Source organism: Cibotium barometz, chromosome 51 (genome assembly GCF_041138505.1).
Source record: "Cibotium barometz isolate CiBa-2024 chromosome 51, ASM4113850v1, whole genome shotgun sequence".
NCBI classification, from domain to species: domain Eukaryota; kingdom Viridiplantae; phylum Streptophyta; class Polypodiopsida; order Cyatheales; family Cibotiaceae; genus Cibotium; species Cibotium barometz.
This window is the reverse complement of record NC_141096.1, coordinates 24,325,702-24,342,576: the sequence shown is the minus strand read 5'-3', so window position 1 is coordinate 24,342,576 and position 16,875 is coordinate 24,325,702. Positions and strand designations below refer to the sequence as shown.

The 16,875-nt window shown below is 51.1% G+C and overlaps 1 protein-coding gene across 2 annotated transcripts in view; it reads right to left on the bottom strand.

The window, feature by feature from the left end:
* Positions 1–16,875, bottom strand: part of LOC147609453 (putative serine/threonine-protein kinase SIS8) — a 114,985-nt gene that overhangs the window by 75,310 nt on the left and 22,800 nt on the right. For both annotated transcript variants that reach the window (XR_015264222.1, XM_086787461.1), the window contains exons 2-3: positions 8,309–8,747; positions 8,069–8,171 (exon numbers count right to left, since the gene is read on the bottom strand). Coding sequence is in view for 1 of the 2 variants with exons in the window: in XM_086787461.1 (XP_086643587.1) it covers positions 8,069–8,171; positions 8,309–8,747 (542 nt within the window). In the remaining variant the exon portion in view is untranslated. The remainder of the gene's footprint in view (positions 1–8,068; positions 8,172–8,308; positions 8,748–16,875) is intronic.

The following is a 16,875-nucleotide window of genomic DNA, read 5'->3' as shown; positions in this document are numbered from 1 at the left end:
ACTGCATGTCCTCCCCTCAGGATAAAGCAACCCAAGAGACAAGGTACCCTGCAAATAACGGAATACACGCTTCACAGCTTGCCAATGTGACAACCGTGGGCTGTGCATGAATCTGCTCAACTGAGAGACTGCATACTGAATATCTGGCCTTGTATTACACAAGTATATGAGGCACCCAACAGCCTGAGCATATGTAGTGGCATCAAAGGAAACACTGTCATCTTGTAGTGACAGTTTCATCCCAGGCTCCATAGGAGTACTAATAGGCTTGCAATCCTGAAATTTAAACTTCTCCAGAAGTTTAGCAACATAACGTGATTGCAACAACCCAATGCCTCTGTTATCCTGCACAAACTGTATGCCCAAATAGTAATGTACAAGGCCCAAGTCAGACATGTCAAATGTCTGTTGCAGTATCTCTTTAAATGCTGCAATTTTGTCATCATTTGATCCCATGAGCAAGAGATCATCCACATAAAGACTGATGACCAGCAGATCTGTCTCTTCTTTCTTCACATACAAAGTGGTCTCTGATGGACTGTTCACAAATCCCTGAGTGAGTAGAAAAGCATCAATTTTTGCATACCAAGCTCGTGGAGCTTGTTTCAAACCATACAAGGCCTTTTTCAGCCTGCATACTTTCCCCTCATGACCATGTTCTGCAAATCCCATGGGCTGAAATACATAAACTTCCTCCTCGAGGTCCCCATGTAGGAATGCAGTCTTTATGTCCAACTGGTGAACAACCCAACCACGATGTGCAGCCAATGCAATGACACACCTAAGTGTCGACATACGGGATGTAGGAGCAAATGTCTCCTCATAATCAATGCCCTTCTTCTGTGCATAGCCCTTTGCAACTAGACGGGCTTTGTACCTGTCAATGGATCCATCTGCATGTCTTTTCAACTTGTAGACCCATTTAGTACCAATGGCTTTCTTGCCTTTGGGCAGATCAACCAAATCCCATGTTTGATTCTTTTTAATAGAATCAATCTCATCCTGCATGGCTTTGTTCCAATGCACATTATCTCGTGCATCCACAAACGAATCAGGCTCATCATCATCCTGTAAACTGGCTGCCATAACCAGATTCAAATCTATGATGTGTGCATGCTCATTGGTCCTTGTCTCCCTACGAGTACGACCAGCAAGAGGACCCTCTAAATGGCTGTCCTGTAGTGTCCTCAAATACCATCTAGGTATATGTCTGACCTGTGGTGCCTGCTGTCCCATATTTGGTTCAGCTTCTGGCTCATTTGGCTGCTGAATTTCTGCACCACCTACATCATTTGCTGGCTGTCCATTACCCTCATGAGTTGGATCACCAACTGTGGAATGAAACTCCATGGGTAGAAGACCTTCAAATACATCATTTTCAGCCTGATTTGCCTCATAACCAGCCATGGATAATTCTGATTTTTCATCAAAAATCACATCCCGGCTGATAAATATCTTCCTGGATAGTGGGTCATATAACCTGTAGCCCTTGCTCTCACGGCTATACCCAACAAAAATGCATTTTGTGGCTTTATCATCAAGCTTCCTCCTCAACTCTTTGGGTATGTGTGCATATGCAAGGCACCCAAAGATACGAAAATGCGATACAGAAGGCTTGCGGCCATGCCAAGCCTCAAAAGGAGTAATAGAAACCAATGCCTTTGTGGGACATCGATTCAAAATATGACAAGCACACATTACTGCTTCCACCCAAAAGATATGTGGTAGTCTTTTTGCCTTTAGCATACATCTGGCCATCTCCATGAGTGACCGATTTTTCCTTTCTGCAACCCCATTCTGCTGTGGAGTGTAAGGAGTAGTATACTGATGTTTTATACCTCTACTCCCAAGAAAAGAATTCAGCACATGTGACATATATTCCCCCCCTCGGTCAGAACGGAGAGTCTTCACCTTGCATCCAGACTCTGTCTCAGCAAGTGCTACAAAGGCCAAAAATGCATCATATACCTGTGATTTCTGTGTCAAAGGATAGACCCAGCATATACGTGAGAAGTCATCAATAAATGTTGCAAAATAAAAGCAACCACCTAATGACTTCGTCTGCATGGGACCACAAAGATCACTGTGTATAAGTTGCAACTTTGCAGTTGCTCTTAGAGCCTGATCACGTGGGAAGGAAAACCTGTGCATTTTTCCCAAAATACATCCTTCACAAATGTGATCTGGAGGCTTCTCCATGAGAGGTAGATCTGTAAACATATTATGTCGCTGCATAAGCATAAGACTACCAAAATTTACATGCCCCATGCGAGCATGCCATAACTCCGCATCAACCATAGCTGGAGTAAGAGTGAATGCATGATAAGCAGACTGATCCACTGGCTGAAATGCATCCAACTCATAAAGTCCATGACATAATGTACCAGTAAGCATCAAGGTCAAGGCATTTGCTTTGTCTCTGACCATGCATTTATCATCATCAAAGTGGACTTGCATTCCACAATGTGCTAAAGAAGAAATGGACAACAAATTCTTCTTTATCCCTGGTACATATAAGGCATCTGTAAGGCGGAGAATGGAGCCATCAATGGCTGTAAGCTGAATCTCCCCAATGCCACACACTGGATATGAAGCATTGTTGGCACACTGAACAGTTTTGCCAACAGGGGCAGGGTTAACATGACTAAACAAATCCCTGCGAGATGTGATATGCTTTGAGGCACCACTATCAAAATACCAAGTACATGCATGCTCTGTCATACTGAGTGCCTGTGAAGACCAAGAGGCATCATAGCTGCATGTATAGAAACAGTAATCCCTGTCCTCAACAAAAGAAGCAGTCTCTGGAGGAGCTTTAGGAGCATCATTAACAGACATCCCAGCTTCCTTTGCCTTCTCTTTGGCAATCCTCTTCCTACATTCCGTGATGTAGTGACCTGGCTTCTTACAGTAATGACATTTGCCCTTCTTCTTGGGCTGTCCATCACCTTTCTTGGTATCCTGTGAAGAACCACCATCACCTGAATTTTGATTTGCACTCTTTGGCTGAGATTTCCCTTTCCCCTTTTGACCTGTAGTAAATGCTTGTTCAGCATTTGTGTTCATATTCATATTTTTCCTCATTTGCTCCTCTTGTAGTAAGAGAGCAACAAGTTCCTGATACTTGAGGGGTTCAACAGCATTCCTCATGCTGAGGTTCAAAGAGGTATGGAAAGCCAAGTAAGATCTTGGCAAAGAGTGCAAGATGGTGGACACAAGCTGTGTCTCAGGAATAATCTCATCCACATTAATGAGTTGCTCTCTCAAATCCTGCAGCTTGTTCAAGTGGCTAGACATATCATCTCCTTCATTCATTTTCTCATTTTCCAGCTCTCTTTTCAAAAATGAGATCCTAGCCTCATTACGAGCAGCATACATTTGCTCTAAAGTCACCCATGCATTCTGTGAAGTGCCAGCTGAACGAATATGAGGTATAATAGACCTCTGAACTGACAATGCAATGAGTGACAAAGCTTGTGCATCCCTGGCATCCCATGTCTTTTGAGCATTTGTTCTCTGAACAGGCAATGGCTGTCCTGGAGCCTGTACCTGTTGTCCTCGTCCACGAGCACCCCCTTGGGGAGGAGTCTCTGGAGCCAATGGACCTGGACGTGGTTCATCACCACTAACAAAATCCCAAAGACCTTTTGCCACAAGCACATTTTTCAGCATAAAACTCCACAAGGAGTAGTTCGTGCCATCCAATTTGTCTTCCTTAGACAAATATGTGAATACATCACTTTGCTGTTGATTTGCCATTATGCTTTACGCACAATGTTGTACCTGTTTACCAAAAAACCCAAAAGCAAAAACCCTGATAACAACTGTACTCCACTGAATACAGTTTACCCAAATCTGCCTGCACTCTCAATCCTCTGAATGTGCAGCTTAATGCACCAATGACTGAGTAGAACAGCAAATGGCGTACACAATGCCAAAATGCCCCAAAAATGCCCAAATTTGCTGCACCCAAACTGTGCAAAAATCTGTATATTTTCTTGCTAGAAAATCTGCCTTTTGTGCCTGTATATTTTTCACAGAGAAAAATAAGAATGCCCAAAACTCAAAGCCTGTAATGCTTACCAGCTGAGATATGAGTTGATTGTTGTACTCATGCAGGTACAGTCCACCAAAGAGCAGGTACTGTTGACTGGTACAGAACAAGTACGGAACAGTTGTACGGCTGTCTGCGCAGGTGTGTACAGAAGACTGTACGGAGCAGCAGGTACACGTCAGCTGCAGTCGAGCTGTATGCAAGTACAAGCGTACGTAGCAGGTACAACAGTGCTGATGACAGGGATGCGCTCGACTGGCTGCAGGTGTTGACTTTCAGACGAATACCAGCAGGCGGCGACTGTAGTACTATTGGCGCTGAAGGCGTAGACGTACGGTGGCTAGTACACGTGTGTAAGTGTAGGCGACGCCTGTTGTAGTACTTTATTGAAGGCGACGTGCGACTGGATGTGCGACTGGATGTACGGGCATAAGGCGCACAGCTGAAGCTGAAGGCGGCGCACTATGGGTGTACGGGCAGCAGGCGCACGTGTGACTGAAGGCGGCTCTGATGTACGGAGACTGTACATTTGATGTACGGGTAGTGCTGAGCGCAGGCAGTGTACAGCAATGGGCAAGGGCCAAACTTCAATTGCTCTGATACCAATTGAAGACTACACAGGGTTAGGGTTAGGGTTTACAGAAAGAAAACAGACATGGAAAACAAGCAGGGAGTGAACACGACTGCTGTAGATTTCTCAATGATTGAAAAAATATGAAGTACAAGCCACATGATAGTGACCCCTAAAGGATAAGTGTTCACATGACCGGCCATAAATGTGCCGGGTGGACCAAAACACTTATAAACTGCATATAAGTGAAAATGAACTAAACTGGGGGAAAAAACCTCCACTAACTGAAGTAAAAAGTGCCCCAGTAACCTACTGATGATCACTAGCACTCCTCTGGGTGCATACACAGCATAAAACCCAACATGCCCGTAGAAGAAGGATACTAAGACCAACACAGGACCCAAGACAAAGACAGCCAACCAATTGTCTTTCACAGGTACTTCAGTCATTGTACTTTCTCGCCCTAGTTCGTGTTCTGATTATCTAAGGGAGGCCAGTGGATGATTCGGAATGGTTTACTGTTCCGTAATGACAAAATTTGTGTACCACATGTCCCAAACATTAGGTCCAAGATTCTTAAGGAGTGTCACAACGCCCCTTCTGCCAGACACCCCGGGGTACATAGGACATTAGCTTTAGTGAAACACACTTTCTATTGGCCAAAGATGACAAGGTATGTAGAAGATTATGTCCTCAAGTGTCAAGTTTGTCAAGCAAATAAAGCTGAACGCTTTAGACAGGCTGGGATGTTGCATCCTTTGCAAATCCCAGGTAGTAAATGGGAAAGTATTTCCATGGATTTTATTATCAGATTGCCAAGAACACGTCAAGGCCACGATTCTCTTTGGATTGTGGTGGACCACTTAACAAAAATGGCTAGATTTTTACCTACACGGAAGACTGTTACAACTACGCAATTAGCAAGGCAATTTATCGAGCAATTGTTTAGACTATATGGTTTACTGTAGGACATGGTTAATGATAGGAACTCTCAGTTTGCAAGTGACTTTTGGAGACTTGTTTTTGAGAAATTGGAAACAACTTTGAATTTGAGTTCCTCATATCATCCTCAATCTGATGGCCAGATTGAAAGGGTGAATCAGACTTTGGAGGACATGCTTCATGTATATGTCGCCAAAAGACAAGGTTCATGGGAAGCTTATCTTCCTATGTTAGAATTTGCATATAACAGTACTAAGCATACGAGTACAGGTTTTAGTCCTTTCATGCTTATGTACGGATTTCAACCTATATCACCTGTTACCATGGGATTTTCAAGACTTCAGCATGATGGAGCACGTACTTTTTTGCAAGATATGCAAGAAATGTTACAAGTTGTGAAGGAATCTATTAGAAGTGCTCAAGACAAAGACAAATTTTATTCTAATAGACATTGTTCACCAAGAGAGTTCTCTGAAGGAACATTAGTGTATTTACGAGTTCCGAAAGATTCCGAGACTTTACGGACGGGTTGATCTCTGAAATTATCCCCTGGATACTGCGGACCATTTCGGGTTACACGTCGGATTGGTTCAGTCGCATATGAATTGGACTTGTCTTCTCATGTGAAAGTTCATCCCGTATTTCATGTCAGTAGACTTAAGAAAGTATTAGTGAAACAAACCAATTAGTTACTCCTCAAGAAATCATAGATGTCGAGGATATGACATTTGTGCCACAGGAACCGAAAAAGATTCTTGGATTTCATGAAAGACGATTACAGCATACACTACTCACGGAATACAAGATCAAGTGGAAGAATTGTGTTGAGGAGGACTGTCATGTGCACAGTGTGTATCTACCGTGTGCTACACGCACACAAGACTAGCTTCGAGGTTTGGGGAAGCTTAGAGCTAGGCAGGCTGATTGGCGAGCTAAGTTAGGGATAGACTAACGCGCGGGCACCCAAGTATGGACGGGTAGGCACCCAAGTGTGGACGCCCGATGACCGGCCAAGAGCCTATAAAAGGGTGGCCAAGGTTAGTCATTAGTCATATAGAGTCTCGCGTGATTTGTGAGAGCTCTATGGTCTGGAGCCTGGATCTAGTGCAGACGTGCACCTGCTTTACGCAGCCGAGGCCGGCAGCAATCTCAAGGCCCGCGAGAGTAGCTTCATGGCGGTATGGGACGTCGCGAGGAGGAGATTGGTCGGTACGTCAACCTAGTTAGCTCAGCTCGTGGCTCGGTGGGGACAGCCAAGACTGTGGTCTTGCCCACGGCTGTCATGGTTGGGAGGTGAGTCAAGCCTGCACCCCCATGTTGTTTGTTTGTTTGCAGGTTTCGAGTCTCGTACCAGGAGCGCTCAACGAGGAGATCCGGTGGGGATTTGACAAGGACGCTACATGGGAGACATTGACTACCCTTCAGAGGGACTACCCTGGGTTTTTACTGAGCTGAGGAGGGAGCTCTTAGAGGAAGGGGAGTACGTCATATGCACAGAGTGTATCTACCGTGTGCAACACACACACACAAGACTAGCTTCGAGGCTTGGGGAAGCTTAAAGCTAGGCAGGCTGATTGGCGAGCTGGGCTAGGGATCGATTGACCGGTAGGCACCCAAGTATGGACGGGCGGGCGTCCAAGTGTGGATGCCCGGTGACCGGCCAAGAGCCTATAAAAGGGTGGCCAAGGTTACTCGGTTGGTCATAGAGTCTCGCGAATCTTTACGAGAGCTCTACGGTCATGAGCCTGGATCTAGTGCAAACGTGCACATGCTTCATGCAACCGAGGCTAGCAACAATCTCAAGGCCTGCGAGAGTAGCTCCATGGTGGTATGGGACGTCACAGGGCAAAGATTGGTCGGTGCGTCTTGCTAGTTAGCTCAAATCGTGGCTCGGTGGGGACAGCTAGGACTTGTGGGTTTGCCCACGGCTATCATGGTTGGGTGGTGAGTCGGGCCTACACCCCCTTCACATTGTTTGGCTTTGTTTTGCAAGTTTCGAGTCGTGTTTCAAGATTGCTCTACGAGGAGATACGTGGGGATTTGACATTATGTTTCCAAGTTTATGTTTATAATCTTCAGCTTGCGCATGATGGAACATATATAGCACTTGGTCTCATAGACCCATTGGGTCTCTAGGTGACATTAATAAAATCTTTCTTTCTACCTCTACACATTTCACGCACAGATATACATGCATGCAATATAAATACAATGCCCAAGCAAGCACGCACATGTCCATGAACAAGCAGAAACAGATGAAGCTGAACAATCAATGCCTTACATATAATGGGATCAAGAGTCACAGAGGTAACATAAAGAACCACAACAGAATTGCATCACAGTGCTTGAAATATCTATTCGTAAGACGATGGAAAAGTGTGACAAATAGACAGATTGTCCGTGTTAGGTGGCATCTTGGAAAAAGATGAAAGGTCTCCTGTGTCATCATCTGCAGTAATCACACAAAACACAGCGGTGATCGACCCATTCAACATACTAACCTTCCAGCATTAACCTTTATGATGTTCACCGCTCCATCACTACCTGTGTACTGCCTGCCTTTGACCAGCTGACAAGGGATCCCAACAGCATCTGCTAGAACCTGCATAGAAAATGATACAACACTTTGTCAGGCTTAAGAATGCCTTGAGTTGTAGAATTTTTTTCAGTTTCAGGTGTGAAATGCATACATATAATATAACATGCTGTGCATGTACAATCTCAGGAAAAGTTGCTCAACTTAAACAGGAGTGCCCGATGCCGCCCAAGGCCAATCTGTAAACGCCCCAACGGTAGCACAACATTTCCTAGAGCTAATCTAAGCTCTGTACTGTTTGTTCTCCAGCTTTTGAGCAGCAAATCTGCATCAACCACTGGACCACCCATCTGATCAGCTACCATATCTGCAATTCTGTATATCAAGCCACTTTTCTTCTGTTCACTGGCCATGACTGCTCCAGAGTCCAAAGCTATTGAGATAGCCTTCTGTTCAAGGTTGACCAGGTCATTATCTGTTGCTCTGTTTACCAGAACAACTTCCCAAGTTATCTGGTCCGAAACTGAAGTTTCTTGCAAGTCAATTAGAGCAGGCATCATCTCTGAAGACAAGTCTGACACTACTCCATAGACATCATAGAATCCATCCACAACCTTGTCATCATAGTTAAGAGCATTGTATTTCTGCAAAACAAGACCCTAAAACCTTAGCATTCATCAGGTGTACGAAACATTCATGAAACCATTCAAATCCCATTCCCCCTTTACCTCAAAACACACTAGCATCTGTCCTCTAAATTAGAAAGAGAAAATCAATAGAATTTACAATCATAATTCAACAAATGACTGAAAGTTATCAAAACCTTATCAAGGCATCCACAACAGTAATCCACAAAAAAACTAGGAGCATAAAAGGCTCTCATAATATCATTTGATGAGCACCTTTGAAGAGAGTTAGACAAACAAAGCCAAGCTGAAGAGAAGAAGCTACTCAACATTGAATCACATCTTTACCCTTAAATCCCTCATTGAAGGCAACGTGTGACCAACTAAATCCTAAGACTCATACCTGTGCCAAAACTAGCAACGGACTTGTCTACTGGAGTGAGCTTACTTGGCAACTGCTCAGAGATGGCATCCTCTCTGCTGCCACAGTCGAATAAGACTACAACACGCTCATCTCCTAGGTGACCATGACACCTAAGTAATCCTCATGACTCATCTTCCCTTGTGAAACTCCCTTTGTCACATGCACATTTTAACCCGGTGCCACGTAGACATAATTATTCCTTGCAGCCGACTTAGGCCAAGTGAAGAGACCGTATATGGGCGATTTTGGCAATCATATAGGTGCCCGGAGGTGCCCAGGACATGCACCAATGGTTGGGACACATTATGGGCACAATATGAACGCAATTTATAATATTTGTGATGACTTTTTGTGGTTGGACGACTTGAATACGACTTGCTATCAAAATCCCTATGAAAAGGGTAAATCAAGGGTCATTCCAAGCATTCAAAGACAGATTGCAGAGCCAAGACCAAGGGCAAGGTAGGGATAGATTCGGCGGTGGCCACTGTAGAGGACAACGCTTTGGTGGCTTCTCGGCCTGCCACTTGGTACAGTCCTTTTTTTTTTTTGGAAAAAACGATCCTTCTATTAGTTAATGAGAAGACGCCATAAGGCTACAAAGCTCACCTCACAAGGAGGGATAATATATACAGTGAACACCGGAGCTCCACCCCCGTGGCTGGCCGCTCTCTGGGGGGGGGGGGCTACCTAGTAGTACATGCGGGAGGTGAGAAGAGCCAAACTGGAGGCCTATAGTGCCAAGTGACATCCTCGCCCCTCGCGGTGAGGAAAGGGCCAGGCTGCCAAGTGCGGAGGAACGCCTTGCGGCGATCTCTCATGCGATCCAAGTCGCCCTGAAGTTTCCCCCAGTGTCCTCTCAAGGTGTGAATTATGTCCACCTAGAGAGCCAGTATGACCTCCGCCGGTGGAATCGCCTGGCAGTCTATGGCCTCCCTGCATCGGGCTCTAAGCCGTCATGCTGCTGATCATCTCCCATCTGTGCCCGTCCCCCTCCTGGGAGACTGCCGAAGAGAAGTCTGGCGTCGGAACCACCGCCATCGCCCTGTCAGAGACCTGGATGGTCACACTGCCAGGGACGTCCTCGTATCCAAGGGACGGGCCGCTGTCCGTGGCCCAAGCCACCGCACCCCACGTCACCATCATCTCACCTGGCGAGCCTGCAAAAACCATCCTGAGAGCGCGCTGCCAGACCTGCTGTGCCCGTGGGCAATCCCATAAGCAGTGCCGCTGCGACTCTTGTGCATGGCCGCACCGAGGGCAGGATGCTGGGTGTCTGCCAAAAGCTAGCCAAGCCCCCACAGCCAGTCCTCTATGCACTGTAAGCCAGAGAAAAAGCGTCACCTTCCGGGGCCGGAAGCTGTCCCAAAGGCGCTGCCAGAAGTCCCTAAGGAAGGCAGGGGAGAGCCCCTGTCGCCGCCAATGCTCGGCCGCCGCCAGGGTGCCCTCTATCCTGTGCCTCTGGATCCGCCGCCCCAGCCTCGCTGTGTACTGAAAAAAGGGGGTGCCTGGGCTGGTAGGGGCCGAATAGGGATCTCGCCAAAGCCACTCGCCTGGATCCCACTGAAGGCGAATAAGAGGCCTGCTGTCCCAAGCCCATAATCTCCAAGAATAGTCCTCCCCTATCGAGGCCGGGGAGGGGTCTACATGCCACTGTCTCTGATGAAAGCCGACCACCCGCACCCTCTGAAAGATACAACCCTGGAACTCATCCAAATCTAGTCGGGTCCTCTGAAGCTGGCCTCCCTCTCCCACCTCGAAGGTGAGTGGGGCGACTCTCTCTGCTGAGCCGCAGACCGCTAGAAGGATCTCATGCCGAGTAAAGACGCCCATCCACTGTGGAGGTGGAGGGTCCTGTACTGGAGTCCGCCACTCCCGGGGGATGGCCGCCTCAATGTCCTGCCTCATCAACTCTCTGCCCCTCATCCCGCTGAGTCTCCTCTCCTGAACCTCTAGAGGCAGCTGCTGAAAACATATCCAGTCGTCTAAGGACTGGGCTGGGCCGGAGCTCAACGGGCCCCATGACACATGAGATCGCGATCCAACCATATGACCACTGGGAAGTCGGATCAAGGGGTTCCAGATCAATGGCTGCCTCAGGCGCTCCTCATCGGTGCCCGGGGGAGTCTGGAAGAGTGACGGCCTCAAATGCTCCCAGGCCCTCAGAAGGCTAGCTGCAAAACGCTCCTCGAAACCAAGGCCCACTCCTCTGGATCGCTGCTCTGTAAAGATCCACCTGATGTTGGGGGTCCAAGGGCCGCTAAGAGAAGGAGTGCGGCTGAGAATCCTGGAAACAAGAAACTCCTTCCACGGCTCAGCGCCTGGTAGGAGGCCACGAACCACCAACTTGCCAAGCAAAGCTCGGCTCTGACAAATAGGATCAACTATACCCAGGCCGCCTCTCTCCCTCGGCTGAGTGATCACAGCCCATGCCACCTTGGCCCTGGCGGGCCGCCCGTCGCCACTGGACCAAAGAAAGTTCCTGATGAGCCTCTGCACCTGGCCAATGCACGCCCGAGAGAAGGCCCAGCAAGAAGTGATGTACCACATGGTAGCAAGCAGAACTTGGTTGGCCACAACCACTCGGCCAGCCAGAGATAAACGAGCGGTACTCCAATACAGAAGCTTCTTCCAAATGCTCAGAAGAAGGGGGGCTATCTGCTGCTCCGGAGATATGTCAATGCCCACATAGCATCCCAAATAGCGCACTGTAGTGCCGGGGGCCAGCCACTGAAACCCATCAACTGGCCTCCAAGTCGGGGGGGGCACAGAACTGACCCACAACCCACACGACTTGTGCTAGTTGATCAAAGCGCCCGAAGCTCTGCAAAACCTGTCCATGGCTGAGGCGAAGCGGCGGAGGTTCTCCTCCCCTCCCTGAAGATAGACAGCAGTGTCATCCGCAAACTCCGAGTCTAGGAGCTCCTCCGAGGTGCGGATGGGGAGCTGGAGGCCCCGCAAACCTGTATCCTGTGCCGTCAAGAAAGTGCTCATGGCCTCCGCCACAAAAAGAAAAAGAAAGGGCGCCAAGGGGCACCCCTGCCGCACCGAGCGCGAGAGCTGTAACCTCTCTCCGCGCACGCCCTGTATCAGCACCTGGCTATGCGCCGATGTGTGTAGTGCAGAGACCCCACGGATCCACTGAGGGGGGAAGCCCATCCTCTCCATAGTGCCTTCCAAGAAGGCCCAGTCCACCCGATCATATGCCTTCTCGAAGTCGAGAAGGAGCACTGCCAGATCCTCCTGCCGAAATCTAGCCAAAGCCGTAGCCTCCCAGAAAGAGAAGATGTTATCCAGGATGCTCCTATCCTGGATGAAGCCTGTCTGCGTGGAGTGGATGATGTCCGGAAGGTGAGGTTGAAGCCGCCTGCTGATCGCCTTAGCTAGGACCTTGTAGGCCGTGCCTAGCAAGGTGATCGGTCTCCACTGTCTAATCTCCAGTCTGTCTCCTCCCTCTTTGGGGATCAAGTGAATCAACCCCTCTGCCATGCTGTCCGGCATGTCTCCCGACTCCATGATCTCCTAGAATGCCAATCTGAAACCCCTATGCAAGAGACCCCAGTACCTCTCGAAGAAAGCCACTGAGAGACCGTCCTCTCCTGGGCATTTGCCCCGAGGAAGTGCCTGAAGAACCGCCTCCAGTTCCGCATCCGAGAAGGGGGAGAGAAGGGAGTGTTGCAAATGGGCCGGCACAACCGGTCTCGTGAAGCTCCAGACTACCTCCCGAGCCTCTCTCACCCTGTCATCTGCTGGCTCAGCAGAGAGCAGATCCCTGTAAAAATCCGTGGCGATCGCCCGAACCCTGGGGGGATCCACCACTACCTGGCCATCAGCCTGCCGAAGACGCCTGAGACCCTCTCGTCTGAAGCGAGGCCCTGTCACCTCAAAGAAATCCCGAGTCACTCTGTCTCCAGCCTGTGTCCAAAAAGATGCCCGAGCATGGAATCGGAACTCCACCCTCCTCTCCTCGATGGATCTGATCTCTGTGCGAGCTGACTCCATCTGCTCTGAAATCCAAGGGCTCGTAGGATCCCTCTCCTGAAGTCTCTGAAGGGAAGCTAGACTCCTCCGCAGGCTCCTCTCCTGCTCTCTGAAAGCCTCCAGACGGTCCAAGGCAACCTGTCTGAGCATCCTACTGATCTCCTGCAAACCCCTGTCAAGATCGCTGGCTGCCGATCCTCTCCTGAACTGAAGCTCCCGCCAGACCTGCTCAACTCTGGTCGCAATCTCAGGCTCCTCTATGAGACAATCTGGAATCCGAACGCTGTGGTCTCGCTCTCCTCTCGTAGGGTCCTCGATCTGGAGAAGCACTGGAAAGTGGTCTGAAAAAGACGAGCCTGCAAGTATACCCACAGTGCCACCTCTATCGCAAGCCCACTCATCAATGTAAAACCTGTCGATGCGGGAAAGGTTAACTCCTGTGGCCCGTCTATCCGAGCGCGAGAAAGATAAACTCCGCTGCATCCTGCCAAACTCCGAGAGAGTCCACGGATCCTGGCCTCTCACCTGCAGCACTAGCTCCTCCCAGGCAGCGAGCTCCGGCCCATGAATGGTCTCCTGGCTGCCCCCCACCTGTCCTCTGCATCCTCCAGCATGTTGCAATCCCCCCCTAGGCACCAATGGTCTGCCATGGGGAGGGACTGCCTAATGGTGCTCCAGAACTCAGCTCTCCCGGTCGCCCCATTAGGGGCGTAGAAGTTGAGGAAGCCAATGCGGTCTTCCCCAACCCGAAGGATGATCCACTGCGCTCGACCTTGAACCAGAGTGCCAGAATCCACAACCTCGGATAGAAGCTGCTCGCTGACTGAGATGCATACTCCACCCTGGTTCCCCTGGGAGCCATATGCCGGTGACCAGAAAGTGTGACTCCTGCCTGGCAAGATCTTCCCGCGGCAAAAAGGTGGTGCTCCTGGATGAAAAGGATATCTATGGGCCCTCAAACGAGAGCCCTCTGGATCTCCTGGCGAAGTCTGCCCCGACCAATGTAGCAGCGAGGTCCACCAAGACCCTAGATGTTCCATGAGAGGATCCTCATGGATGAGCTATGGCAAGTGAAGCAGCCGCCACTGGCTCACCCCTCTCAGCCGGCCCGGATGAGCTACCCTCCACTCTGCGAGTCTTGGGCACCGGCTTGGAGGGAGAATAGTCACTGTCTATCCGGGTGGTGCGGAGTCTCTCCAAAAAGAGGGTGACCTGTCTCTGTGTCCAGCCCCACTCCACCTTCGCCCTGTCCAGGGCATAGGCGTGAGACCAATCCTCTGCATATATGTATCTAAAGGTAGGCTGCATCCTCGGGGCGGCGTGGAGGAGAATCAGCAGCACCGCCTCAACTGAGGTGTGGACCGGATCCGCCCGCCAATCTCCTATACCAAACAAGCTCATGCGGGCTGAGTGTAATCGGGTCTGCAATAGGTCCGTGAGCCCCACTGAAGTGGTGAGAAAACTCCAGTATCTGATCACGCAAAACTTCCTCTACAGAGTTGCAATCCCATGCTGTGTCTGGGGCAACACTGAGAGGAAAGGAGAAGGCCACCATGTTGCTCACCACTGAAGGAGACCGAGATGGATGGCACACCACGCATACTCGCAAGGGCGCGACCAGTGTCTCGAACGGGCCAGCATCCAGATAGAGACACCTGAAGAAACCGTAATCCACTGGGAGCCCCATCACTCACGGGGGTCCCCCAGGGGAGGCTGGAGAGAACTCTGTGGCGGGCCAAGCTAGGATCGCCATCTCCACCGGCCCGGAGTGGCGGTGGAACAGCCGCTGAACTGAACTCTGGCCTACCCAGCTGCGCTGCCCCGGGGCAGTGGGTGGTCTGGAGGATTATCCTGGAGAGGCCGAGGGAGGGATGGTGGCTCGCGGAGAGGAGGGGGGAGAGCGAGGAGAGGATGGAGAGGCATCTGCCAGAGGAGAGGTGTCAGGGGGGGCCGCCGGTGGAGGCGGGAGGGGGGGGCTGGGGGGGGAGAGGGGGGGTGGAAGGAGTGCTCTCCGAGTGAGGGGAAGAGGGGCCGGGGGTCGCGGAGTGCGGCCCGGGATCCTCGGGAATCTGCACCATGGAGGGGGCGGGGCCCCCCGCGGGGGGAGGCGGGAGCGGGGTCTCCACATGGGGGGCTCCATCGGCGGCCTCAGCAGGCACTGAGACTGAATCCTCATCCATCGGGGTGGGACCTGCTGGCTGCCTATCCCTGACTGGAGCATAAGTGCGGGTAGGTGCCTGGACGCCAGCCAGAGCCAGCCTGTGCTGCCTGCTGGCGTCTGCGACGGTCCCTGCGGGCCGGGCGTTTCCGCCGGCGGCGAACCTCCTGCCATCCGCCAGCCTCCTGGGTCTGCGCGGCATCCTCCGCCGGGGGGGCCTGCTCGTCAGATGATGGCGCCTGCTGAGACGAGCCAGGGATGTCCAGTCTCTGAGGTGGATGGCCACCCCTCGGGCCTCCTGAAGGGAGTCCAGAGGCGGCAGAACGTGAAGGATGAACCCCCTTGCAGGGACAGGCGCGTGCGAGGTGGCCCATCTCCCGACAGATGTAGCACTGGCCGGGGAGGCCCGAATACTCCACGCACTGTATCAGATGTCCTCCAGAAAGACAAGGGAGGAGGATCGTCTTCGGGAGGGACTCCGGTGACGGAACCACAACACGAATGGCCGGGAGTCCTGCTGCCCGAGCTATCACTGAAGCCGCTGTCTGAGGCGTCTCCACCGCCTGCCCGAAAGCCTTGCCAATGGATGACAAGAGGGGCAAGTACTCCCTGCGGAGTCCAGGAAAGCAGATAGTGATGGGGAAACCTGTCGCGCAAGTACTCCCTGCGGAGTCCAGGAAAGCAGATAGTGATGGGGAAACCGTGAGTCCATCGCGCCAGGAACGCCCGGGATGAGCGGAGGGCAATGGGGCTCCGAGCCAGCACCGTCTGCGCTGCCTGGGGGGCTCGAAATCCACCTGGTAGTAGCCACGTCCCAAAAAATCGACGCTGACGATCTTGGCAGGCACGCCAACGAGGCTGCCTTGCAGAAGGTCGCGAAGCTCTCTCCGCATCGGACGGCTACCCACTATCTTGCAGACCAAGGAGGCGCCCTCAAGAGCGGATACTGTGGAAACAAACAACTGATGATCTGCATCTAAGAACTCCAGACGGAGACCGGAATCGGCAGGGGTAGTCGGAGCGGCTTCCATGGAGTCCTCCATAGGGAAAAGGCCAGAGACCGGGGTCACCAACGGGAGGGACACAGCCCTAGGAGGAAACGGCGAGGCGGAAGGAGAGAGGATAGCGGGGGCGGAGCGGGGGGGGGGGGGGGGAGGGGGGAGCTGAGGCGGGGGAGGAGAAGGGCTTGCACACACATCAGAATAGCAGGCGGAGAGAGGGGGAGGGAAGGGCTGGGGGAGAGGGAGGGGCAGGCGACAGGCAGCGAGGGGGTGGGGGGGGCATGCGCAGGCTGAGAGAAGGTGGTGGGGATGGCGCAGTGAGGAGGAGGGAGGGGCTAGCGCAGCTGCACAAGAAGGAGAGGGAGCGAAGGAAAGGCGGGAGGCGAGGTTCCTAGGCAGGCCACCGTGTTGTTCTACTAAACTCCAATACTTGGTACAGTCCTTACCATGGCTTACTTGGCAAAAAAAACATCGGTTCCCTGCTTGGCACCGCTTTTGCTCGTCTGGCTAGAGTTAGCCTCCAATAATTTGCTCCTTGGACTTCTCCTCAGGCGTCTTCTTAGGCTTGGCCTCTGTGTTTAT